The sequence below is a fragment of the Mauremys mutica genome, chromosome 5 (genome assembly GCF_020497125.1).
Source record: "Mauremys mutica isolate MM-2020 ecotype Southern chromosome 5, ASM2049712v1, whole genome shotgun sequence".
NCBI classification, from domain to species: Eukaryota; Metazoa; Chordata; order Testudines; family Geoemydidae; genus Mauremys; species Mauremys mutica.
The window spans coordinates 65287899-65313392 of NC_059076.1; the positions used below are offsets into that span (position 1 = coordinate 65287899).

Genomic DNA, 25494 nt, shown 5'->3' on the forward strand with positions numbered 1-25494 from the left:
TCACAATAATGGAATAGAGTCGTCTAGTATCAGATCTGTTCTTCTAATGTCCAAAGAAAAATGATGCTTTACAATTTGTGAATTCCTCTCAGAAATGGAAACCTGTCTTGAGCAATAACATTTTGTTAGCATCTTATATTGCTTTTGATGCACTTGATGGATCCAGCAAATAGAATGTAAAATTGCCTTGATAATTTAAATATTTTGTATTTCAAGAACAAATTTTGAGTACTACACCAAGTTTGGCGTTATAACAAGCAAAGATCCTATGCTGTTTTGCTCTTTCTTTAATCTTCAGATCAATAAACCAGTCATTTATATTATTCATTATAGTATACATTTGATTCCAAAACTTAAAGCACACATATGTCTCTGAGTGTAAACGTCATTGCGTTTTGCCCTTATTAAATTTTACTGACTTTGAACTTTGACCATATTACTTACATAGAAAAAGACAAGGGGTGAAATCTTGGCTCAACTGAAGTTAATGGCAAAACTCCTATAGCCTTCAATGGGCCAGGATTTCACCCAAGAAGTTCAACCTGAGGGCTCTTTGTTGGAGTGGGTCAGCATGTATACAGTATAATATTGGTATAGAATAACACCTACAATAAGCCTGCTATATCTTAGGTGTATTTATACTGCATTATTTAAAAAAAAAACAGAAGCAAACTCCCCAGATTCTCTGTTTTGAGCAGAAAGGGCCAGATCTTTAGCTGACGTAGGACACTTAAAGTTAACAGAACTACGAAGAATTACATTATCTTATGATTTGTCCCCAGAGTTCTTTTATTAGCCTAGTGATGGCTGAAATGAGGAAGGAATAGATTTGTAAATTTCATCCTTGATTTTTTTTTCTTCTCTTCCATATCAACCATCAGAGATTTTACTCCGTTAGCTTTTCAGTCTGGGTCTCTATGATTGTTTTTAGCAATCTTGCTCCCATGACTGGTTGTTTGGATCCTCTCCCAACTGGTATCCTTCTGCCAAGAGGAGAGTCTATTTAACCTTAATTTGACTGTAATCATAAAAGCCTCCAGGGCTTGTGGGTAAGTAGTATAAGAAAACAGCAATTATTCCTTTTGCTGAAGAAGCATTCCTTGATTAAGGAGCATCCTGTTTTTCATTGTCTCATTTCCATTATTTTAACTTCCTTGAGATAGATGGTTTAAAAAGTCTTTTCAAAGAATAAGTTATTTTATATTTCTATAAATTACATTTATAAGAAGTCTCATTTTGGAATTTGGTCTGGCTATTGTCCCAAAACTTCACAGGTGTTTAATTATCTTCTTTGTCAGATAGACTCTGGCATTGCATTAATGTCTCTTCTAGATCTTCCTGTACTTTTTTGTTTCATGCTGCTGTTTAATTTTGTACCTTACAGTAAAGGTTAAAGATATAAGAGGTGTTTAAATCTAAGTGAGCCTTTTAACCTAGTTTGAATTTTTCTGACTTTTCCAAGTGCTGCATTATCTTCGCTTTTTTGTTTTGTATTTGTACAGTGCCTACCACAGTGGGGTCCTAATCCATGACTGGGCTTCTGGGCTCTACAATCAGTCATCACTATCAACTCATGCCTTCATGTTGTCCTCTGTCATGTATCCAAAACTCCATCTGGAGAAGCATGCTTCACTTGGTTGTCCCTCTGTGAATAACATTTATTCAGTAGGCTACATTACTGCTATTCTGTAACTTTTCCGTTCCATGTGCCATTTAAAGGGGAACTGTCAACTTATTAAATCATGTATTGTTGAATCATGTGACTATTAAAAGAGAAAGAAATGCAACCTGCTTGTCACTGATGCTATCTATTTATCTCTTGCATTTCATGTGGCTTGGAATAGGAAAATCAGTGGAGGCATAATAATTTGTATTTATAGTTAATTTCTCCTTTGGGTTCTTAGTGCTGCAATATTTGGTTTTCAAACACAGAAGAGTTTTTTGTGTTTTCACTGGAATTTAAAACAATTGCAGAAACATTTCTATTGGTCTACAGTTTTTTAAGACATCAGTTTTGCAAAATTTACACTTTTGGGCTAAATTTAAGTCAACTTTGCCCTTTCAAAATTACCTCTTGACTATTACAAAAGGCATTAAAACCAACATGCACATTTGTGTCATTTGGTATCTTTACTTATTATGTGTCAGCTGTTAGGACACTGAACACAAATGCAGAACTATTCTTCTGACTCACCCAACAGTCAGACCAGGTCAGTCCTACTGTCTCCAATCTAGAAATATAAGGGGTTAAAAGATCTTTCTGATACAATGGGAACTATGTGACAGATGGTTCCCTGTAGAGAAGAACATTAGGGAACATTTAGGATGAGAGTTCTGTTTCTTGGTGTTTATATTAACAATATACTTTTTTCCCTATAACATGTGGCATACACAGAATACATCAGTATGTGAGCTGGTATGAAAGATGTATGGGCATTAACTCATACATGGCATTATCACTCCTGCCATGGAAATTTTTGTAAATTTAACAGCAGAAGTGTGGGGAGAAAAAACAGCTCCATGCTCAGGGTATTTGCAACCTGGTGCAACTGCACCCCATGTGCCAGACTGCAACACCACTTGGTTTGGGGGCCTAATCAAATGTGATTTTACAGCCCTTTCTAAGACTTCAATGACCTTATTCAAATTCACGATTTCTGTTATCCCACCTCGTGGCTCCTGAGTAATGCAGCCATCCCAAACACATGTCCTTAACCTCTTTAAATCCGGCCAGGCCATTATGCATTCTGTTTCTCATATCTCTCTGTCTCTCTCATGCACACATATGATGGCATTAATAATGTATTCTGTGGGGAGGACTCAAGCAAGAGAAACCACATTTGTTAAATATTTACCATTCATGAGCTGGAGAAGCCAATCAGTAGAAGGGCCTATTATTAATACAAGTCAAGCAACCAGGTAACCCCAGCTACCCTGAACAATAACCAAAAATACCAGCAGGTTACAGCCATTGCTGCCCATCCCCAGCCATTTAGCTGTTTACATCGCAGCAGCATTTGAAATCCATTGCAAAGGGTTTCACTGAGGCTGCTGCCCCGCTCCCCAACTCCGAACAACACTGCTCCCCCCGCCCCCCGCGCTTCGCATTGTCTCCCCCCTCGGGGGCTCGAGCCGAGCAGCATCCTCGAAGCATCTGAATTCCCTCCTCTGGCTGTGATTGGAAGCCAGCCCCGGGCCGAGCTGCGGATTGGCTGTCGGGGGGTGGCAGTCAGCGCGCAGCGGGGGTGGCGGTGGCTAGCGCTCCGGCTCTCCGGGAGCTCGGCTGGTGCGGCGGCTACGGTCGCTGAGTGCAGCCGGGGAGGGGGCGTCAGCGAGCGGAGGGGAGCGAGTGGCGGCGCAATGGTGAGCGCCGCGGGGGCTGCGGCTGTGGGCACTTTCCTCCCTCCCCAGGGTTGCCCTGTCCCCCTCGCCTGCTCGGATTACGGCCCTTGCTATAGCCGAGGGGAGGGAGGCTGAACCCAGAGATGGGCTGGGCGCGGGGCAGCGGCAGTGGAGGGGAGGGCGGGGGCGGGGGGGGGGTGCAGAGGAGCGTGCACCCCCCTTGGAAGGCAGATGCCCGAGGGGTGCTGCGCTGGGGGGAGGCGGCTCAGGCTGGGGCTGACGCCCCGCTGTGGGAGCGATGCTCGGTAGGGGATTTTCTCCCACGCGTAATGATCGGCCCCATAACGCACCAGGGGATGCAGGCCGGTGGTGGTGTGGGGGGGGGGGGTTGCTGGTCTCCTTTCCCCGGCCCTCCCGCAGCAAATGACTGCGCCTCCGCACTGCTCCTATAAGCGACCCCTTCCCAGTCTCTCCCCTGCCCCCCTCTTCGCTGCTCGCACCCGTGACTGACCCCCCCTGTTTCACCCTTTGTCCGCAGTACGGATTCGTCAATCACGCCCTGGAGCTGCTGGTGATCCGGAATTACGGCCCGGAGGTTTGGGAGGACATCAAGTAAGTGCCGCCCCCGGCGCGCTGCGAGGGGCCCCGGCTCGCTCTGTCCGGGAGCCGCCTCCCCTCGGGGCAAGACGCCCCCCCGTTCCCCCCCGCTGTTCGCCCCGATCCGCCCCTGGCCTGCCGCCGTGCGGATCGTGGCTCCCTTTCCCCGTAGGGATCCCCCCGCCCGGGCACTCTGCGCGGCAGCCGCGGCTGGTTCCCACGCTCCTGTCAGGGCGGGAGGGAGCGGAGGCAGCCGCAGCAGCCCGGGGGACACGGGTCAGGGCCGCGGGGCGAGAGGCAGCTCCCGGCTCGCTGGCGCTTGGTGAGCAGATCGCCCAGGTTCGTGGGAAGGAAGGAGCAAGGTCGGTTCCACCGACTCAGCCGCCTCCTGAATGGGCCGATCCGAGCTCAGTTGCTCGTGGGAATGTTGCAAACGCGCCAGCAGCCTCCAGCGCTGATCCCAGGCTGAGCTCCCGGGTGAGAGTCCAGGGGCTCCAGCGCATCCCCGCTCGCAGCCCGATCCCTTCTTCACACCGCGGCAGCTGAGCTAGGCTGAGTACAGTGAGGGACACGATATATGTACCGTGTAAGGAGAAAGTGTTTGTTTTTACTCTTTTAAAAAAATAGCCATTTGTTTGTAAACAAAGTGTTAAGTGTTTTTAACCCCCACTGTGTACAGTACAGTTAATATGGTCCCATAAGGCAGCCTTACATTTTTCACTGTCCATCCACAAAAGTGTGCAGCAGGAATTGCATAAAGCAAGCACCTGATGTGTATGTTCAAGTCAGGGAATACATGGGGCAAACTTCTTCACAAGCATTGAGTGTTTTGCACGCAGCCTTTTTGACTGCACACTTTTGCCTCCGGACTTGTGGTGGATATTGCATACATAACTTGTTAATTATACAGAGTTGTATACTTCTGTCTGTAGCTATGGGTAGTCTTCAGAAAGTAAGTTCTTATTCTGACATGGTTAGCACAGCATTTTCAAATTAATTCAGGATAAGCTCCATTTTAGCTTAGTTGGGGCTTGACTCATTCTCCCTCCATTGATTTCAATGGAATTACCCCGGGGATGAAATTGACCTCAGCTGCTCATGGATCCTGAATGTGGTCCTATTTTGACTCTTGGGTAAAGTAACAGACATTGTCTATGTAGGGGGTTCAAACACCACATGGGAAGACTCCACTAACATTCTGGTGTCAGATCACTCTATTTGGTAGACACAACAATTAAATCTCTTGCAAATTCCTGAAGGAATACAAGTGGAATTTGTAGTTTATACGTTCTTAATTCAAAACACAAAATACTATATAAAACTGACATTAACAGGTTACTTTCACCCTGAATTTGAAATAAGAAAAATATTTATACAAAAAGAAATACTGTGTAAAATGGCTAGTATTTTCCTGTATATTAATATTATCAAAGATAATATTATAGCTTTCTTGAGCCCAACTCCTTCTGCTTGATCCTCCAAGGAAGGCTAAATTTAGTTTGAGTGACATTAGTCTATTTCCAAGGAAATAATTATTGTGTCAAAATATTGAATGATGATTTCACTCCTGGATTGGACAGAAGTATGGTTTGAGTTTTGGGGAACAAACCTCTGTTTAACACAAATACAGTTACTTTGATACTTAACCAAAATCATAAGAAAATAGGTAAAAGACATGATATATTCTGCATTCATAAATTCATGATATAGTTTTAAGTTTGACATTTCTTCTTTAACTCTGGGCTTAATGATAATGCTGGATCTTAGAAAAGCAGATGAAAACCAGAATGTAATACTTGGGCACAATGTGTTATTTTAAATGAGGAGTAGCATTTTTTATGTTTACCTCAGTTACTTAGGGATACAGTTCGCCTTTCAGCTGGCACTCTGATTTCCTTAGTTTCAGAGTAGCAGCCATGTTAGTCTGTATCCGCAAAAAGAACAGGAGTACTTGTGGCACCTTAAAGACTAACAAATTTATTTTAGCATGAGCTTTCGTGAGCTACAGCTCACTTCTTCGGATGCATAGAATGGAACACACAGACAGGAGATATTTATACATACAGAGAACATGAAAAGGTGGAAGTATGCATAACAACAGGAAAAGTCTAAGCAATTGAGATGAGCTATCATCATCTGTCTGTATCTGTACGAGTTTTTTCATGAAGTTGATGGATTTCCACTCCATATGGCTAAATGCAGTGCCTTGCATAATGACAGGTTTCAGAGTAGCAGCCGTGTTAGTCTGTATCCGCAAAAAGAACAGGAGTACTTGTGGCACCTTAAAGACTAACACATTTATTTTAGCATGAGCTTTCGTGAGCTACAGCTCACTTCTTCGGATGCATAGAATGGAACACACAGACAGGAGATATTTATACATACTAGCTCATCTCAATTGCTTAGACTTTTCCTGTTGTTATGCATACTTCCACCTTTTCATGTTCTCTGTATGTATAAATATCTCCTGTCTGTGTGTTCCATTCTATGCATCCAAAGAAGTGAGCTGTAGCTCATGAAAGCTCATGCTAAAATAAATTTGTTAGTCTTTAAAGTGCCACAAGTACTCCTGATTTCCTTAGTGTTATTTTAATTTTTTTGTGTGAAGTTATTAAGTAGTAAATTGAAAAGATTTGTGTTCATCTCAGAGCATGCAGAACATTGTTTTCTTTAGATTCATCAAGATCAAATGTGGCATTGAATAAAGCTTTGCCTATAGAAATGGAAGAGAAAATCATTGATGAATTTTTGATGCTGCTGTAAGAATGACATTTGTTGCTGACACCATTATCATCAAAACATAGACACAATTACAATTTAAATCTCCACTCCTGGCCTTCAAACAGCTCTTCAACATTTCTTTGCAACCACCATCAGCCTCATAATTTGGGTTATTGAAAAACGAGGCGTGCAAATGAAGCACAGTCTAACTCTCAGGAAGATTAGGTCTGTACTTTTGCATCCACCTATAAAACAGAATACACTGAAAACATAGCATGCTTTGTACAGAACAAGGGATTCTACAATCAGACACTAAACTAAACTTATAAAGCAACTGAAGTAGGTTTTGATGAGACTTGACCGATTACAAACTGGTGATATTACTGTGGAAATCTGGCTTGATTTTTAATAAATAACTGGAATTACAAAAGAATAATATTAATAATAATAATAATAACAACAAATTCAGAGAGCTCTGGAACCTTGCTTTACTGAACTAACATGACAGGTCCCAAATAAAAGGCCATTGGTTGAACCCAGAAAAAAGACGGAAAGGCTGAAATCTGGCTGATGGAATGCAATCCTGAGTTATAGACCCTCCATTGGTTTCCCCACCTTAGTATTTACAGTAGCTAATTCTACTTCTATTTTATAAATGTTCTCTTCCTGGTACTCATAGAATTCAGAACGTGTGGTTTTTCAATAGTTTCTTGGCATGGGTCATGCCACCTTCCCTATATGGACTCAGCTGAGTATGTTGAGATAGGAGAGTAATGTGCATATGGGGGAAATTCTCTATGAGGTTGATGGACATTGCTGCAGCAGATTGTCCTTAAAATACAGTAAGCATGTTCCTAGATAATATTTTTCTTTGCTTACTAAAAGATACATGGTCTGTGTCATGCTTGCCATTTTAATCCACTTTTTCAGTTCATTTCTTCTGAAGAAGTTGACTCTGGATATGGGACAGATTATTAACTGTATGCAGACCAGTGTTGTATTATTCTGCATACAGGGGTTTTATTGCTAAATAAACTGATATTTAGGGCTCTACTTCCTTTTTATATTTAGAGGCTTTTGGGGTTTTCTTCCCCTTCTCAGAAGAAGAATAGATTTCAGACTCCTTATTTTTGTCATTGTTACATGTAGAAGGCCATTTCAGATCTGGTTTGGCCATTTATATACCTTTCTCTAGTTACCTGAGAAAGTAATTGTTTCTCATTTGTGAGAAACAAATGAGCTCATTGGGATTTACCCCTCTGATGTCATGGGATTATCTTCATATTTGGGTATGTGTTTTCAGCTTGGTATACAGGAATTTAGTACTACGAGAATTGCTGTTTTGCACTGAATATTTAACCCATAATGTCTGTAGACAGTACCAGCCTGTTATTTTTGACAGTCTTTCATATGTTTCTTGTGTGCACTGCAACTCTTAACTGCCAAACAGACAACCACCAATGCCCAAGAGCTCTTTATTGTCCTTTATTTTACATTAAAGAGAATTTAATGTCAACACTTTAAACATATTAAAAAGACATGGATACACTTTGAGATTTTCTGCAGAACAGATGTCACATACAGCTGGGCCACATTGCCAGCACACCTGAAAACCTCCTGGCATCTCTCTCCAATGCTAAATGTTTAACCACTTAGAAGCCTTAATCAATGAGCGGGCATGTACTCTTTAAACAGGTGCACATGAGTTTCAGAAGCCCTAAGACAATATGGGATTGTTGGAGGCAATGTTTCCAGTAGAGACTATTTAAATTATTGTCTATCCTGAGCTTTCACCACTGTGGTTAGGCTTTGAGCTGGATTATCTTTAAACAAATCAAAGGTGCCTCTGTGGCCTCCTGTATCTGGTTTTTGGCCAGGCTTGACCCTCAATCTGTGACACTTTCAGTGAGTGAGATTTCCAAAAAAAATATGAGTGAGATTTTAAATGTCTTATTAAAAACACACAGCAAAACTCTTCATCACAACAACAAGATCATTTACAGTCTCCTTTAAAATGAATATAGAATAAGTGATCCGCTTCCTAAATAGCAGGTCTTGAAATACCTGGCTCTGTGAAATTAAGCCAAGTGTGTTACCTGGAGGTAAGGAAAATTATTCAAATGAAATCGTTATCTTCTTTCTGTTTCTATGCTAAAGGCTCCCATAAAACAAGGTTACATGACCTGGTGAGTATAGAAAAAGTAGACCAGATGTTGAAGCCTGTCGTGACTGCAAAAGGCTGCTGCTAAACATCTGGTGATACCATACTAGACCCCCTAGAAAAGAAAATCTAAGAACAAGTGTGTGTCACACTATGTACACAGCAAGTGGTGGCATGTTACTGTGACCCCAGGAGCCACAGTTCTCTCCTTGCTCCTCACCTTGATCCAGGGATGGGGGGCGGGGAAGAGGTAGTAATTTGTTTTCCCAATGCTCAGCATTTGAAATGGAGCCAAGGCTCCAGACATTCCCTGCCCCTCTTTGCCCACATGTGGTGTGTTGGGGAAATAAATGGATGTATGGCCTCTGCTTGCCCAGACTCAAGATTTGGGTTTCCTGCTAATTAGTGGTTCTTCCTCATCTAATAGTCCTTTGCATGGTAGTCCGAGTTACAAGTAGCCCCAAATTAAGACTTAAACCAATCTGCTCCTCCCCAGAAATGTTTAAAAACTTCCCAGTGTGAACTGATGTGAGCTTACCTGAGGTGTTTTGTGGTGATGTTACCATTCTGCCATTGATCCATGAGAAGGCTGCTATCTCACATTTTCAGTGCTGTTTCTCAGCCAACTTCGAAAGCCTCCATACCACCCAATAGCTAATATTTTTGCCTGAAATTCCATCATAAAAACTGCTATACTATTATTTAACTGGAGTTTGAGTTGAAAATTAGATGGACTATTAATTATTACAGATTCCACCAAAAGGGGTCTAATCTGATGCCAGTCAGAATGGAGAATTCTTAGTAACGTTGATAGGAGTCCTATGCACACAGCAGCAAAGAAGAAAAGAAAACTTTCAAAGTGAATTTATTATTAATATTGGCAGTAATAGTAGCACTTAGGATCCCTAGTCATGGCCCAGGACTCCATTGTGCTAGGCGCTGTACAACAGAACAAAAAGTCAGTCCCACTTCAAATCGCTTAGTGAGCATTTGAACTATAGATTGATCTTGCAAGTTTTCTCTCTGTTCACTGGAAGGGCTTCAGAGGATCTGTGCTGTCACTGGAGCCCTTGAGAAATTCCATTCCTCTTAGGGTGTGAATGCTAGTGAAAAGTGCACTGCATCTGGCTAGCACTGATGGATTGTGTGGAGGTAGGTGTGGGTTGGCGATAGGGCACCCTCATGTCACAACAGTCAATACTCACAATTGATGTGATGATTATCTCAACAACAAACAGTTGTGAACACTTCAGAGAAATGACTTTAAGTAAGGAATAAGCTGTAAAACCCAACCATTTTTTAAATATATATATATACCAATGCATAAGCAGTAAAGAGTAAGGCACAATGCAGTATTTATTACACACACAAAACTATGCTGCAAGAACATTATTAAGGTTGCAAAGTCAAGAAGTCAGAAGTTAGGAAATGCCAGTGTTAAAGCTGCCCATGTAACCTCCCTTGTGCATTATGATAGTCTTTAATTACATAATCTCATAATATTTTTTCCACAGGACCCCAGCCTCATTCCGTGCACATGACAAGTGGTGCTCACTTAATGAACAGCTATTTAATATTTTGTTTTCTCCTCATTGTTCAATGTGTGGCCCAAGCCCGATTTACTGCACTTTATTCAAATCCTTCCCTGAAGATGGAATTATTGATTTCCTCATAGGCTTTTCTGTGGTGCTTACCACTATATTAACTGAGTGCCTCACAAACATTAATTAATCTATTTTCACGAAACCCTTGGGAAGTGAGGGAGTTTTATTACCTCGATTTTACATATAGGGAGTTGAGACAGAGATTGAAGTCTAAAGTTTCCGCTAATTTTGGGTGCCAAATTTGAGACCCCGTAGGATCAGATTTTTCAGTGTACTTAACATTATATGGGTTTTTATATGTTCAAGCTCAGCTCCCATTGACTTCCATTACAGCTATGAGTGTTCAGCACTTATGCAAATCTCAAATTGGGCATCCAGAAAATTAGGATTATACAATTAATAACCACCTGTAAAAAGTTTCATTTTACTCACTTGCTAGTATCACATTCTGTGACACAGGCAGGGATAGAATATCATTCCCAAGGGCAGCATTCAACTGCTTTAACCATTACTGTTCTCACTGTAATTTCTTGCCTCATTCACTGGACTTCCAACTTGAGCAGGAGTCTTACAGACAAGTCCCCTTTCTTACGACATAACACTGTTTCATTCCCAGAGCAGATACATCTTGTCTACTGAATGAGGTAGGGGTCCTGTGGAAAAAAATAGTATGTGATCATGTAATTAAAGGTTGCACAAGTGGCGGGGGGCGGGGGAATTAAAACCCACTTGCACATTCAACCTTAATTCTGGATTTTCCTAACTTTTGAGAACTTAACTTTGCAACCTTAATAATATTCTTTTAATATATTTTGTGTGTGTAATTTCCTAGGTTTTTAAAAAGCAAACTGAAAAAACCAGAAATTCTATCATGTGGCATCATATTGACGCCTCATGGGTCAACAGCAGGATTGGCACCGAACAAACCTCTGCCACTTTAGTTAATGGAGTAACTGATAGCAGTAGTAGGTTGTCATCCTCTAGATGGGGATGATGCCTGTGAGCTTCACAGCTATTTGACGTCTGAGAGATGGTGAGACTCAGGAATCTTAAGTTCCATTCCAGTTTCTGGAAAAGAGTGTGCTTTTTGTGCAGCGGTTCTCAACCGGGGGTCTGCGGCCCAGTGCGGGTCCACGAGCCATTTCAGGGAGTCTGCCAGGCAGGGCCGCTTGAAGCCCTGAGCCCTGGTGCCTGGTGGCTGAAGCTCAGTGCCCTGAGCCCTGGCACCCTGTGGGGCAGAAGCCTTGAACCCAGGTGCCCCATAGGGTGGCAGCCCTGAGCCCCATGAAGGGCAGGAGCCCCCCTGTGGTTGAAGCCTGAAGTCCCCCCCATTCCCCTGCTAGGACAGTATTGACCACAGGTGTATCCGCTGAGCTTTGTGAAAAAAAACCCACACTTTTCTGTGTTGGCAAATCCTGTAAGAATCAAGCCCCAGCCCAACATTCGGGAGGTGAGGCAGGGAGGGGTGGGGGGTTGTGCGCGGGAAACTGTGTAGTTTAAAGACTTAGGGTAGGAGCCTGCACTTTGCTTTCAGTTTGTTTTTTTAACAACCTAGAAAATTACACACAAAAAAAGTGTTAAAACAACATTATTAAGGTTTCAAAGTCAATCATTCAAAAGTCAGGAAATGTCAGAATTAAGGTTGCCTGTCGGTCTGATTGCGGAAGTGCTGAGCATTCAGAGCTGCAACTGAAGTCAACAGGAGCTGGGCTTTGAACATATAAAGTGCTATATAATGCCAAGTACTCTGAAAAATCAGGTCCTAGACATCTCAAATTGGGCATCCAAAATTAGTGGAAACTTTTGACCATAATCTCTTTATGCTTGAGTTCCCCATTTGTAAAATGGGGATAGTACTGTCTGCTGCCTTTCTTAACTGCGGTGTTGTGATGATAAATTCATTAATGTTTGTGAAGTGCTCCTATATTATAGTGATGACCCCATAGAAAGGCCAATGAGGAAATTACTAAGTCTTTATTCATAGCAGAGTTTGAATACTGTGAAAAAAGTAAGGCCTGAACCACACATTGAACAATGTGGAGAAAACAAAATATCGAATAGCTACTCAGTAATTGAGCACCATCTGTCCTGTGCACTGAATGAACCAGGGGCCCTTTGGAAAAAAACAGTACGTGATCATGTAATTAAAGACAGCGTCATAATGCATATGCCGAATTGCACAGGCAACCTTAATTCTAGTATTTCCTAACTTTTTAGTTTTTGACTTTGCAACCCTATTAATAATCTTATGACATAGGTTTTTACATATATATGGTTTCAACAAGGTAGAAGGGTGTGTGTGTGTGTCTCTCTCTCTATATATATACACACACACACCCCTTTCTGCCTTGTTGAAACCACGCTTGGTATAGGTCTGAGTGGAGTATTAGCATCAAGATGGCTCAGGGAGACTTGAAGGAATGTGCTTTGGAGCAGACCTTACTTACTGATGCTCCAGAGAACAGAATGTGTTCCCCTTTAGTGCATGCTTGCAGCCAAAGCTCATCATGCTTGTCAGTGTTTGAAATTAGCCATTTTGTGGCAGTATGGCAAGCTGGTAAATGTTCCCTTGTAGATGCCTCTTGTCCCCTAAAATCTAAGACTTAATTTAAAAAACTTGTCTCCAAGAGTGAAGAAAACCTTAAAAATGAACCAGATGTAGAACAATGCAATGATGTTTGCCCAAGGCTGCAAGAAGTGATATGGAAATAAAACTGTAAAAAAGTTATGAACAGCCCCAGTTCATTTACAGAGGGTCATCTGCTCTGAAGCCTAATGACAACAGTTTATATAATTACATTGTGAACAGTTTCACTGCTGATTAAAGCACATAAGAAGAGATAAACAGTCATATTACGTAGACTATAAACCCTTTGGGGCAGGGACCATCCTTTTACTATATGTTTGTATAATGCTTAGCACAATGGGGCCTGAGTAGTACTACTACTAATAATAACGATAATAAATAAATAAATATGAAACTCTGCACAATCTGCTGTGAGTGACATCTCATTTAGGAGTTATGAGTGGGTGGAGCTTGGCAGAGTCCCACCACTGATTTTTTGAGCCCGGGCAATGTGTTATCTTGTCTCCTAGTTAGTGTTCTGTTACACTCTAGGGAAGAGGTTCTCTACTTCCAGCCTTGTATGCCCATACACCCATGTAGCGAAGGAAGAATATTTGCCTGTAGAACATAAGAACAGCCATACTGGGTCAGACCAGTGGTCCATCTAACCCAGTGTCCTGTCTCTGACAGTGGCCAGTCCCAGCTTCTGGCAGATGGAGGCTTTGGGACACCCAGAGAATGAGGTTGCATCCCTGACCATCTTGGCTAATAACCATTGATGGACCTATCTTTCATGAACTTATCTTATTCTTTTTGGAACCCAGTTATACTTTTGGCCTTTGTAACATCTCCTAGTAATGAGTTCCACAGGTTGACTGTGTGTTGTATGAAGAGGTACTTTCTTATGTTTGTTTTCAGACCTGCTGTCTATAAATTTTATTGGGTGATCCCTGGTACTTGTGTTATGTAAAGGGGTAAATAACACTTACTTATTCACTTTCTCCACACCATTCATGATTGTATAGCTCTCCATCATATCCCCCCTTAGTTGTCTTTTTTAAGCTGAACAGTCCCAGTATTTTTTAATCTCTCTTCTTATGAAAGCTATTCCACGCCCCTAATCATTCTGGTTGTCATTCTCTGTACCTTTTCCAATTCAAATGTATATATTTTTTGAGATGGGGTGACCAGAACTATACATGGTATTCAAGGTTTTTAAATAGCTCTGTAAAGATCAAAGGCATTGCATACCTACAGTGTTATTTATTCTTAATTATCTGCTATCAGTGCACATTGATGAAAGAATAAACTCTTTATCTATAGATTAGTCTGAAAGTCCATATTGATTTTGGATCATATAGGACCTAATTAAAAAAAACAAAATATGTCCAGTCTTAATAAAATTAATATAATTAACTGCAGTCGTCTGCAAAAAGTTGTGGAAAATTGATTTTTCATAGCACCCTTACAATTGTATGTGTTTCCATAATGCAGAAGACAGACATAATAATTATTCAGTCGAGCTCATAATGGTTTTGGAAAAGCCATAAGTGTGTAACAAAGATACTACTGAACTGACTTCATTTTTGTTTGAAAGATAATTCAGGATGAAATCTTCATTAGTGAAAGGCCAAAAGAGAAATTCATTTTTTTCCATTATCCCTTTTAATATTTAATGAGTTTTCTTTCAAATATTGGTTTAAGTGGCACTAATGGATAGTCAGTTAAATTCCTAAATGAAACTGTTTCATTCATATTATTCCAAAGATTAATTAACAATAACCTGAATATTAAGAGTAGAGTGATTCTTTTCATATACAAACCTGTAACATTAAGGGGTTGACTCTCCATCTAAGGAAACTCCATTAGGGGAACCTTGTGGAGGGCAGATCTGATTTTTAACAGGCGCTTCCTGTTAATTTCTGCTAAAAAAAAGAAATGCTGGCATAATATGAGCCAGAGATTTTTGCATCATCTCGCTCCATCCCCTGGGTTTCACCATGGAGGGGGATATTTTAGCCCACAGTTTGTGCAGTGCTTTGAGATCTATTGGGATAAAAAGTGCTAGAAATACATCAGTTATTACAAATGAAATGCTTACAAAAGCCTTTTCTAAATAGCATTCCTTTCAGTCAACTTGTGTAAAGGAAGCAAAATAATACTGGCTTTGTATTCTTTATCGTATTTTTAGTATTTGGCGTACTAACATGCAGCTTGTAAATTTGTTACAGTTGACTGTATCTCCTAGGATTATCTTATTTTGAAAGCCTACATTAAACATTCTCATCTCCAGTCCATAGACCTGGGAAGCAACTCTGAGTTCTGAAATCTATAAATACACCTATTTACTTTACACAGAAAGTCAGTTTCCTGGACAGATTCCCATTTTATTTAATCTTGTGGCTCATGTAATTTATGTTTTTTTCCCAACTGAATATTTAAAATATCTTCAGACCATCTAGAATACATATAGGTCTTTTGTTTTTTAGGTAGATCAATACTTTTAATATGTCTTAACAATGTGCCCCAGTGAACCATCTGAAAGGAAGATGATTAGTGTAAAAAATATACAGATAATCTCTAAGGTAATACATCAGTCAGTAATTGTATCATTTAAATGTTAAAGAATGCATTTGGTATAAAGCAAAGGTCCTGATTCTAGTTATGCCAGTTTTAGTTTTACACATGTGTAATTCCATTGACTTTAATGCAGTTACTTGTTACTCAGTCTTGATTTATTCCATTGTCAGTGAAATCAGAATATGCCTGATGTCTAGGTGCATTATTATATCATTAAGGTTATTTTGTCTAGTGTAGTCAGCCTGATGAGCATTTTTTCCATCCTTGGCAATTTCTTCCCAGCATCCATGGAAAACCAGGAATAGTAAAGCACAATGGTGGCAAAAATCCCAACAGAAACAATACCTACTATGCAAAAACTTCTAGGAGTGATTTTGGAAATGTTGTTCTATGTGAGGTGTTTAAGGTGATATACACAGTGTACGCTCTCAGGACCACAGTCTAGATAGGAAGAGAGACAGCTGAGCTTTCAGTTTATGAGATGATCTGTAAAGGGGAGGTCAGAGCTTCTAAACAATAATTTAATTGTTCAAGGTTGTATAGTACATGTCATGTCACGGAGAAGCCTGCACAGCTTCAGAAAACAAAATATTTATTTCTAGCAGATTTGTACCACCATTTTTTCTAAATATATCGATAATATTTTATAATTATTTAGCTGAAAGCAAAATATAAGTAACTATTCTATAAAGAAGCTTTTTGATGAAAGAAAGGTTTTATTTTTATTTTCAACTTCATGATAGGACACTGTTGGACGGTAAATACAGAAATCAAAGGGATAAAAGGGTATCCAGCAGAAGCAACTCTTCACTTGACTTTAATTTACTCTAATTACCTTTGAATTCAGCAGATCCACAGCAAAAAATACATTAAAAATCCACATTGTGTATGAAATACCAAATGTGTAAGAGGCACATATATAAAAACAATGTAGGATGAGATCTTGGCAGACTAAGTTACTTCTAAGGTCTCTCACGGATGGCAAACTGCTCCTTTCCCCCAGCCAAAAAAAAAGCAAATAATACCTTTATGTTTTCAGGATCCTAAAGCTTCATGCTAATAGCAAGTTTCTTGCCATGCATGCTAATTAAGATCTCTGTACTAAGCAAAAATGAATTTGTTCTAGGTCATGTCTCATTGTGCTTTGTAAACCTATTATGCTCTACAAGTGAAATAAAAATACATGAAATCAGTAATTTAATTTTTTTTTTTAAATCCATAATGGAAATTCTCATTTTTTAAACACAGTTTTTGTCCAAATGTTAAGTCTTCATCCCTCTTTGTGATTATTAACATTGACAATGAATCTAATAATGGGAATATGTTTTCAAACACAAAACTACAAATTTTCGAAGGATCCATGGTGCATGTTCAGAGGCACCTGGAGACACTAGTTTTTCTGTGCTGCTACAATGACAACACTTTCCAAAAGGCATGAAGGACCTGTAATTTTCTTCTCTCTTTCCCTCTAGATCAATTTGAGGCAAGGCTCATTTAGGGCTTGGTACTGCATCATTCTAATCACTAGAAACTTTTCCATTGACTTGAATGGGATCACAGTCAAACCTTATATGAGTCCCCTGCCAGCTCTACTATCGCCTATAGTACAGTAGGCAAGTTATTTTTTCTCCCTATTGAATACTGGGCTGACCTTTCCCTGTTCAGATTGACCTGGATGATTTATGGGGGGAGGAGGGAAGGAGTTGTGGGGAAGGCACTAATGAACCTCAGAAGACGGTAAGTCTGAGTCTCTGTTTCCCCACAATTTGTCTAGACTTTTACACGAGTGCAAAATGAGTGTAAAGTAGGTATAAACCGCTGGTTATCTGATCTGGTTACGTTTTGTAATGGTGTAAATTGCTATCCAAGTTCAGAGCAATAATAAATCAGGCCTGATGTGCCTATCTTGGGGGTCAGTTTGGGCAAAAAGTGAGAGTGTCTGTCTACTGGAGTTTTTGAAGTTTAGTACGTTCCCCTAGTAAGGAATGAAGTCCACCCTTCTTTTGTTTTTAGAAATGTAAAGGTGACATAAATCGTAAATCACGTTGCTGTTCTTTTTCTGTTTGGCTTGGAAGCTGTTTTCAAAGAAAAGCGCATATAAAAGTTAAAAGTTTGCTACTATAATGCCGCTAACTTGCTAAGAAATCAACCACAGCTGCACTTGTGAGTTTGCCAGATATTGTTGCTACTGGCTGGTTTCCAGCCAGTCTCTTAAGAAATCACCACATGTTTACCACTGCTAATACCTCTGTGGTCAGATCCTACAATTTGCATAACATTTCCAAATTATCACTGTTATACTAACTATTGTTAACAATTAGAGCTGGTCAAAAATGGGGATAAATATTTCAGCAAAATTATTGAAGGAAAGTGTTGCCCATTTTTCATTAAATCTTGAATCTTCCGAATTTTCCATCCAGCTCTTCCCATGATCTTTGCCCAGAACTTTAGTAGAGGTCAGTTGAAAGCTCATGGATGGAACTAGGGTACCACACAGAACCTTAAACTGCTTTGAATTTCCTTGCTGACTATACAACATTCTGTGAAGGTGGTCTGATGTGAACATGCCCTTTAACAGAATCCTTTTGAGATTTTGCTATTTGTCTGCTTAGTTTGAAATCAAATTATTATTTATTATTCCATAGCACCTAGTGGCTTCAGCTGGGATCAGGGACCCATTGTACTAGGCACTGGACAAACACAGTGAAAGACAGTCCCTGGTCTGTATAGCATAATCTAAATAGACAAGATAGACAAAGGCTAAGACAGTGGTACCCAACCTATTTACCATTCTGGGCCGCATATGCAGAGCTCTCTATGTGTTATGTGGGCCACATCCACACAATGTATATATACCACCTGTATGGCCCTGAGGATGTCACATGGGATGCAGCTGTGTGCTGATTGGGCCTCAAGTGGGCTACAGATTGAGAACCACTGGGATAAGAGGAGAACCAGAGACACAGAAGGAGGTAAAGTGACTTGCATAAGGTCACACAGCAGGTCAGTGGCAAAGGTGGAAATAGAACCCAGGCCTCCAGGCTCCTCATTCAGAGGTTTGTACAGTACACCATATTGCCCTATAGCCTAGATCATATTGCCTGACTTCAAGTATTATGTACTCTGGTTTCCAAACAGTATAGTAAAATTTCTCAATGTTACACGTGAATAAGGTGTGACTTTTCAATTGGTAATATTAAAAATGTGGGTGATTTGGTGGCTCAGGGGACGGGTAATTGGATGAGGAGGGTGTGGCCCTTAGATAATGGTTTGTCCTGGTCAATTATGATAGACAGTCTTTACCATCTTGTTGCTGTTCACTGGCTCATGTGCATATGCTAGTGGTTTCATCCCAATCCTAGTGGACTGAGGTTCATGTGAAAATTGGCATTGCTTGTACTGTGCTTGTTATACTATTAGAGCCATTAATCTACCCACTTTTACAATCATTAAATTATTATTGTTTAAAAACAGATTGATGTACTTAAAAGTGAAGGAAAGCTGTAATACTGAGGTCATGTTTTAAAGTGTATGGCATAGGTTTGATTAGTAAAGAGTATGCAGTATGTGAATATTGAAGTAGTAGCCAAATATGCTGCAGCAGTATTGAAATATGTACCCTCAAGCAAACTTATTATCAGATAACCTACATTGCTATGAATTTGTAGGCAAAAAGGCCTCCACAAATATACAAGCGGCACCATTACACTGTTTGCCATTTGAAAATAGTTACTAATTCTAGCAGCATTTTCCCATGACACGTACAGGGAATATCCCTTAAACCAATAAAACATTACAAAACAGGAACAACTATTAAGCGTTCACACTGTATAATCACTACAAAGAGTTGCTGTAGGATCACCAAAGGAATCTGGCTATATTATGAAGGGTTTCCAGGGCTTGATCCAAAACCCATTGAAGCCAGTGGAGAGATTCCCACTGACTTCAATGGACTCTGCATTAGGCTCGCAGTGATTGAGTCCAATCCTCCTCATGTGAATAAGGGCTTTTAAGAATGGTCTTAAGAAAAGTTGCCAATGTTTTGCCACAGATCAGGTGTTATAATGATTCATCATGTGAGTTTCTCCGTGCAAAGAGCCCAGTTCTGTGAAGTGCTCTGCCTCTTGCAGGGCCAGGTCTTATATTTGGCAAACAAGGATTCTCAGGGAGAAATGGTGGTGTGAAAAATTTCCAGCAATCTAATTTGCCCAATGTGGAGTTACCAGAGCCATATATTAAATACTGTCACAGGGTGACTGGTGTCTTTAAAGGGAGGTGGGCCCACTCTGCTCGTGACATAGCCAACTCCTCTCTCCAAGTGGGGACAACGAGGAAGGCCAGGTGACCCAGTCAGGCCTGTGGTAGATAAGGAAGAGGCCGGGAGAGAAAGAGAAGGTGCTACAGGTGGGTGTTGGCAGATGGTTGCAGACATTGCAAAGTAAGGTGGCTCCTGCAGGGTCCTGAGTCAGTAGGGAAGAAGACACCAGTGGGGAAACAGGTCTGTGGAGAAGGCCAAATTCCAAGCAAGAAGTGGTGGGAGAGCAGGAAGATAGACCCCTAGAGAGGAGGGGCTTTGCCCAACTTGGGACTGCAGTGAAAGAAAGAGACTTTAAAGAGAGGGATAGTCCCTTAGGGAGGAGGGACTGGGTCCAGTTGAAACTAGGGTGAAGGCTTTTGAGGCCCCTAACCAAAATAAAAATAAAAAATGACAACACATGAAAACAAAATAAGGCACCAAAAAAGAGTGAGATATAATTTGAATTTTTTTTATTTAACAAATGCTTTTCTAGCCTTTTTCTGAGCAAATACACTAATTATTGAGGAAAAATCTAGCTTTTGGGCAATGTCACAGTTGATATTAAGCATGGTGAGCCCATTCAAAAGCTCTTGTCCCATAGTTCTTTACCTGCTTCAACACGTTCACCTGAAGCCACTGATGCAGGCAAATTGACAAAAATACGCAATGCAATTGTGATATTAGGAAACATCCCAGGGAGTCCAAGTTCGAGTATTTCTTGAAGCAATTCCTTTTGCTTGCAATCCAGTTTAAAGTTCAAGGAATATATTCGTTTGAGGAAGATGACCTCGTCACTGAGATCTTTGGAGATATCTTTGTTGTACTATTGCTGAAATTGTTCAGCTGCAGAAAGTAGATCTTCATTACTCAGTTTGTTGAACTGCCAAAGAAACCCCAAAAGGGTACAAATTAGTTGCAGTGACACAAATCGATGTGTAAGACCTGATTGAATAGAGTCAATGATGACAAGGAAGACATTGACTCTATAATGCTGCTTGGCATCAGATTCAGTAGGTAAGTTGCAATTGGTGGAGAACTCAGATGAAATGCCAGTATTCTGTGCTACTAATTTGGACTCAGGATCGCATCCCATTGTTCACAAGTCTGTTTAATATCATTGATAAGACTTTCAATGTTATCCCTCTCAACATCAAGTGTAGCATTGCATGCTGCAATTACCAGATTAGTTTGGTGGATCATTGTAAGTAGCTTCATCCACAAAGATGACATCAGAATGCATTCAAATTTGGACATGTGCTTCTGAATAGACTGAAGTTTAGTTTGAGCCAGTGCAGTGAGATTGAGAGATTCAAGCTCATTGAAAGCCTTTCTCACTGAATTCAAATGCTATGCAACTGGTTAAACACCATAAATCCATGCAGACCATCTAGTTTTGGACATCCCATGCAGTGAAATAGGAAGATATTGCTTCAGAATTTCCCACCTTTGTGGACTGCAATTGAAGAGATTGTACATTTGCTGAACAGTTCCAAAGTAAGTAATTGCCTTCTTGCATGATTCAGCACGGTCAATATCTACAAGGTTTAGTGCGTGGTTCCCACAGCAGGAGAAGATACAATTTGAATTATGCTCAAGCAGAACTGCTTGTACACCTTTGTACTTCCCAGTCATATTAGATCCACTGTCATAGGTTTAACCAATGCAGACTTGAAAATCTAGCTTAAAACCTTCTAGTATTGCTAGTACTTGAGCAGCAATTTCTTTTCCAGCTTTTCTCATGAAATTATCAAACAAAATAAACCTTTCTTCAGTTGAAAATTTTGAGCTGTCTGCAATCTTAACTTATCAAATAACCATAATAGTTTGTTCCTTCTGAGAATAATCGGGAGTGGCATGAACAATTATTGAAAAATACTTGGCATTTTGAATCACATCCAGAATTGTTTGTACGAATGACTCACATAACTTAATAAACTCGTTTTGTATGTGTGTGGAGAGATAATGGACTTGCATGCGCTTTTGACTCTCTTGCAATTCTCAAACATGTTTAATGTGCTGTGATAAAAGTGGGTCATATTTGCTGAGCTCAACTATGCCTAGAAAGTTTCCATTTTCACCATCACCAATACATTGACTGGACCAAAGAAAGCCAATCTCCACTCAGAAAGAAAAAGGATGACATTCAGGGTGCACTCAAGAAGTTTTTTCCTGTTATTAGTTTCTGTAGTGAGTTCAGTCAAGAGTAAATTCTCAACTGAACTTTCAGCTGATGCTGCCCTACTGGCTGATTTCCATGCAACATAGTTTTCTTTGTGTGACGTTGAACTCTCATGTGATGGTATTCGGTCTTTCAACTTCCTCCAACCTCTGTTGATGCTCCATCCTGTTTGATCAGAGAGAACTAATGCATTTGCAGCACTTTTGTTCAAAATGAAGCAGGGCGCACAGTACAGAGATTGTTTTTCCATACTCCAGCATAACCAGTCTCTTGTGCAGGTGTCACTATTTGGAAGAGTTTTCATCAGAAGACAAGTAGAGAAAGCATGATTATCTGCATCTCATGGAATGCTACTTGAAATTTCAAAACAACTAATTTGAAGAAAGCAGCATTGCTCTTGTCAATAATTCCAATGTCAATCACAGTCAAACCTGCAGTACTCATGAATTGCTCTTGCTGCGTAAGATCTACATCTTCCTGTTGCTGTTGATTTCTTGTTTCTTGATTGTACACCGGATCTTCTGCTGCATCTGTTACTGTTGGCACAGCTCCTTCTTGACTACTGTCCTCATGTTCAGGTACTGGCATTGAAATATCACCTGTTGCAGTTGCAGAGTTTTCATTATCTGTAGCATTGTTTCTTGGGCAAGGTGTGTTTTCCAGTGGTTTGAGAAATGAAGTTATTGGCTTTGAGCTTTTAGTTACTGCTTCACTCAGTTGTTTTCGCCATCTCTTGCTTTCACCACTTTCAAATCCCCTCTTCATAGTGATCTATCTGGTCAATATGTAGCCTATCCACACTTGAAATATTCTGCTGTAAATAAGTAGCTTATCTACACTTGAAATCTTCTACTGTAAACATGTACACAAATGCTGAATGGTACACAAATGCTGAAAAGACTTAAAATAAAGTAATACTAATTAAGAACACAAAGTGAAAGTTATTATGCTTATAACTGAATCAAAACTCAAGCACGCAAAGTATAATATAAAAGGCTGAGCTGAAGACAAAGAGATGACATATATATTGTAAAGACAGACACGGATACAGATGGAGGGATAATGTCCAAAAATTTCAAACATGTGTCCTCACAAAACTCACTGTACAAGACTGTCCTCGCAAATGTTCACCTTGAATCTGGGCCTATAGACTATGAAAGCCTATGATGATGGCCAAGCTACCAAGCTAGGGCTCAACCAACCAACCGGTCACCTCTTTTAGCTGCCATATGAAGATAATAATGAGGAATTCTAACACACAAATAATGCCTTAGTCAACTAGACGTAAAACTATAAAGACACTAAAATGTAACAATTCTCTACCTTTCAACACACACTTGATCCAGCACCAGCCACTAGTAGTGGTTTGTTTATATAATCAGCTGATCTGAGAAGACACGTTCATCATGGTCTAATCTTGTGCCATCAGAAGCAATGTATTTTTATTAATATTTGTGAACATTTTAAACTCTTTAATATGACAAAATCTATATCTGTTAACAAAAAAATTGTCTTTTACCAAATTACATCTCTTATTTGCTTAAATTTGCAGCTCTGTGCTGAGAGAGTGTGTCACATTTTGGTCTGATAGGGATGCAAATAAACTTATCAAATGCCAAAAAATTAACAAATTACTAAATTTAAGGCCCCATTTGAGCTTGAGGCCCAGGCTAAATGGCCCTCCTGTCCCCCCCCCCCTCCCCAATTGGCCCTGGGTGTAGGTTTGAGTTCTGTTTTGAAAGACTGTGCAGGATTTGAGCCCAGAAAGCTCTTGTGGCCAATATTGAATTGTGGTGGTGCCATTGCCTTGTCTAATTTCTCTTCACCCTTTTGCAACACCCATCCACACGGGGGCAGTCCCTGTGCTCAGAAGTACTCAGGAATGTGACAGTGACTGGACCTATATATTCGTCCCTTCATGGTCCAGCAAGGGCACCCACTCTAGGCTCCTGTCTCCTCAGCCATCAACTCTCTTGGGCAGAGACTCGTGTCTCTCTTCTTCCTGAATGGGGCTTTTCCAGGTTGCACAGCTCTCTATCGATACTGTTAGTTTCCCAGCAAGTCAGACTGCTAGCATCTGCATTTTGCATTCTAGGAAACCCACCTCACTTTGTTTGTCCCAGAAGTTCCTTCTTGTCTGGCACATTGTTTGAAATAGTCCTTTGAAGCTCATATCATTTCTGAGGGTTTACACTGGCCATCATCTCCCTAGAGAAGTTACAGACTATTCCATAATAATACATAAATTTGTATTTATAATACAGTGGTCTCCAACGCTATTTAAATTTAATTCAGTGAGATCTCCCAAAGATTGCAGGAAATTGCCACTTCTGTCACAGGCTCCTTCTACCTCTCCATTTGCTTGAATACACCAGCAACTGTCTATCTGTAAATGTCTGAGTCCAACTTTCGAAGCCAGGAATTTCAAATATGTAGGAACTATAGGGCAGCTATTTAACATCCCAGAGTGCCTCATTTAGCCTAGTTACTAGAGACTTTTGTGGGGAAAGCTTTGGGGATATATTTACGAAGCAAGGAAATATGCAATATCATAAAATATGTGGAGTGTGGTGGTATCAATCCTTGTCAGACACAGACACTAGAACTGTTTATAGATGGCTTTTACCACTTTCCCACAGCACAGTGTTCTCCCAGATTACAGTGACATTTTCAATGCATGGAAGAATTAACTTTTTACCAGCTTGTGTGAGAGTGTAATATTTTTAAGGATGTCTGTTTCATTTCCAAATGCATGTGTATTCTACTTTATGCTTTGGCACACAAAGGACTAGAGGGCCTGAGGGAAAGCTTCAGAGTGTGTTGGAGATTTCCTTTTCTGCTTCTCAGATCGGATCAGGAGTCATTGAGACTTGCTATCCTGTGGCCTGGCTGATCTGGCCTCACCTAGGGAATGAAGGAGGGGACTGGGCAGCAGGCATTATTTTGCAATACAAGAGGAAGATGTTAAATGGACACTTCCAATTTAAACATGATACTTCTGCCTGCTTTTTGAAAAACCTATTTGTTCAAGTAACCCCTAGGGCTAGTACAACCGACGAATGACAGAGAGCATATATTTTTTTTTTATCACTTTGTTTTGTTTTTTGCATTTGGCAGTCAATATTCCCTGTTTATGTCTGGCTCTTTGTCAGCCCTTATGGGAAGGTCCTGTAGAGCTCAATAGAAAATGAGTCGTTCAGCCGTTTAACTGAACCATCCTATGGTATCCCTTCCATACAGAATACCATATAGGATGGTTTTAACCTCAGGTCTTCCACTGACTTATTGCATTGCTCTGAGCAAACCAATCAACTTGTTTGTGTCGTCCACAAAATGGACATAATATTTATTTATCGCACATAGCAGTTGTGACAAATCAGTCATTAATTAAAGTTTGTACAGATCCTTGGAAACGTAAAGCATTGTATATTGTAAGTGTTGCCCTGG

At 40.3% G+C, this 25494-nt stretch overlaps 1 protein-coding gene across 2 annotated transcripts in view; it reads left to right on the forward strand.

The window, feature by feature from the left end:
- Positions 1-3278: 3278 nt before the first annotated feature.
- The window catches only part of GUCY1B1 (guanylate cyclase 1 soluble subunit beta 1), a 56108-nt gene continuing 33892 nt past the window's right edge, over positions 3279-25494 (forward strand). The window contains exons 1-2 of one of the 2 annotated variants that reach the window (XM_045017238.1): positions 3279-3363; positions 3881-3954. In XM_045017238.1, the coding sequence (XP_044873173.1) occupies positions 3361-3363; positions 3881-3954 (77 nt within the window). In that variant the 5' untranslated portion in view covers positions 3279-3360. The remainder of the gene's footprint in view (positions 3364-3880; positions 3955-25494) is intronic. The other variant, XM_045017239.1, reaches the window with a different exon arrangement.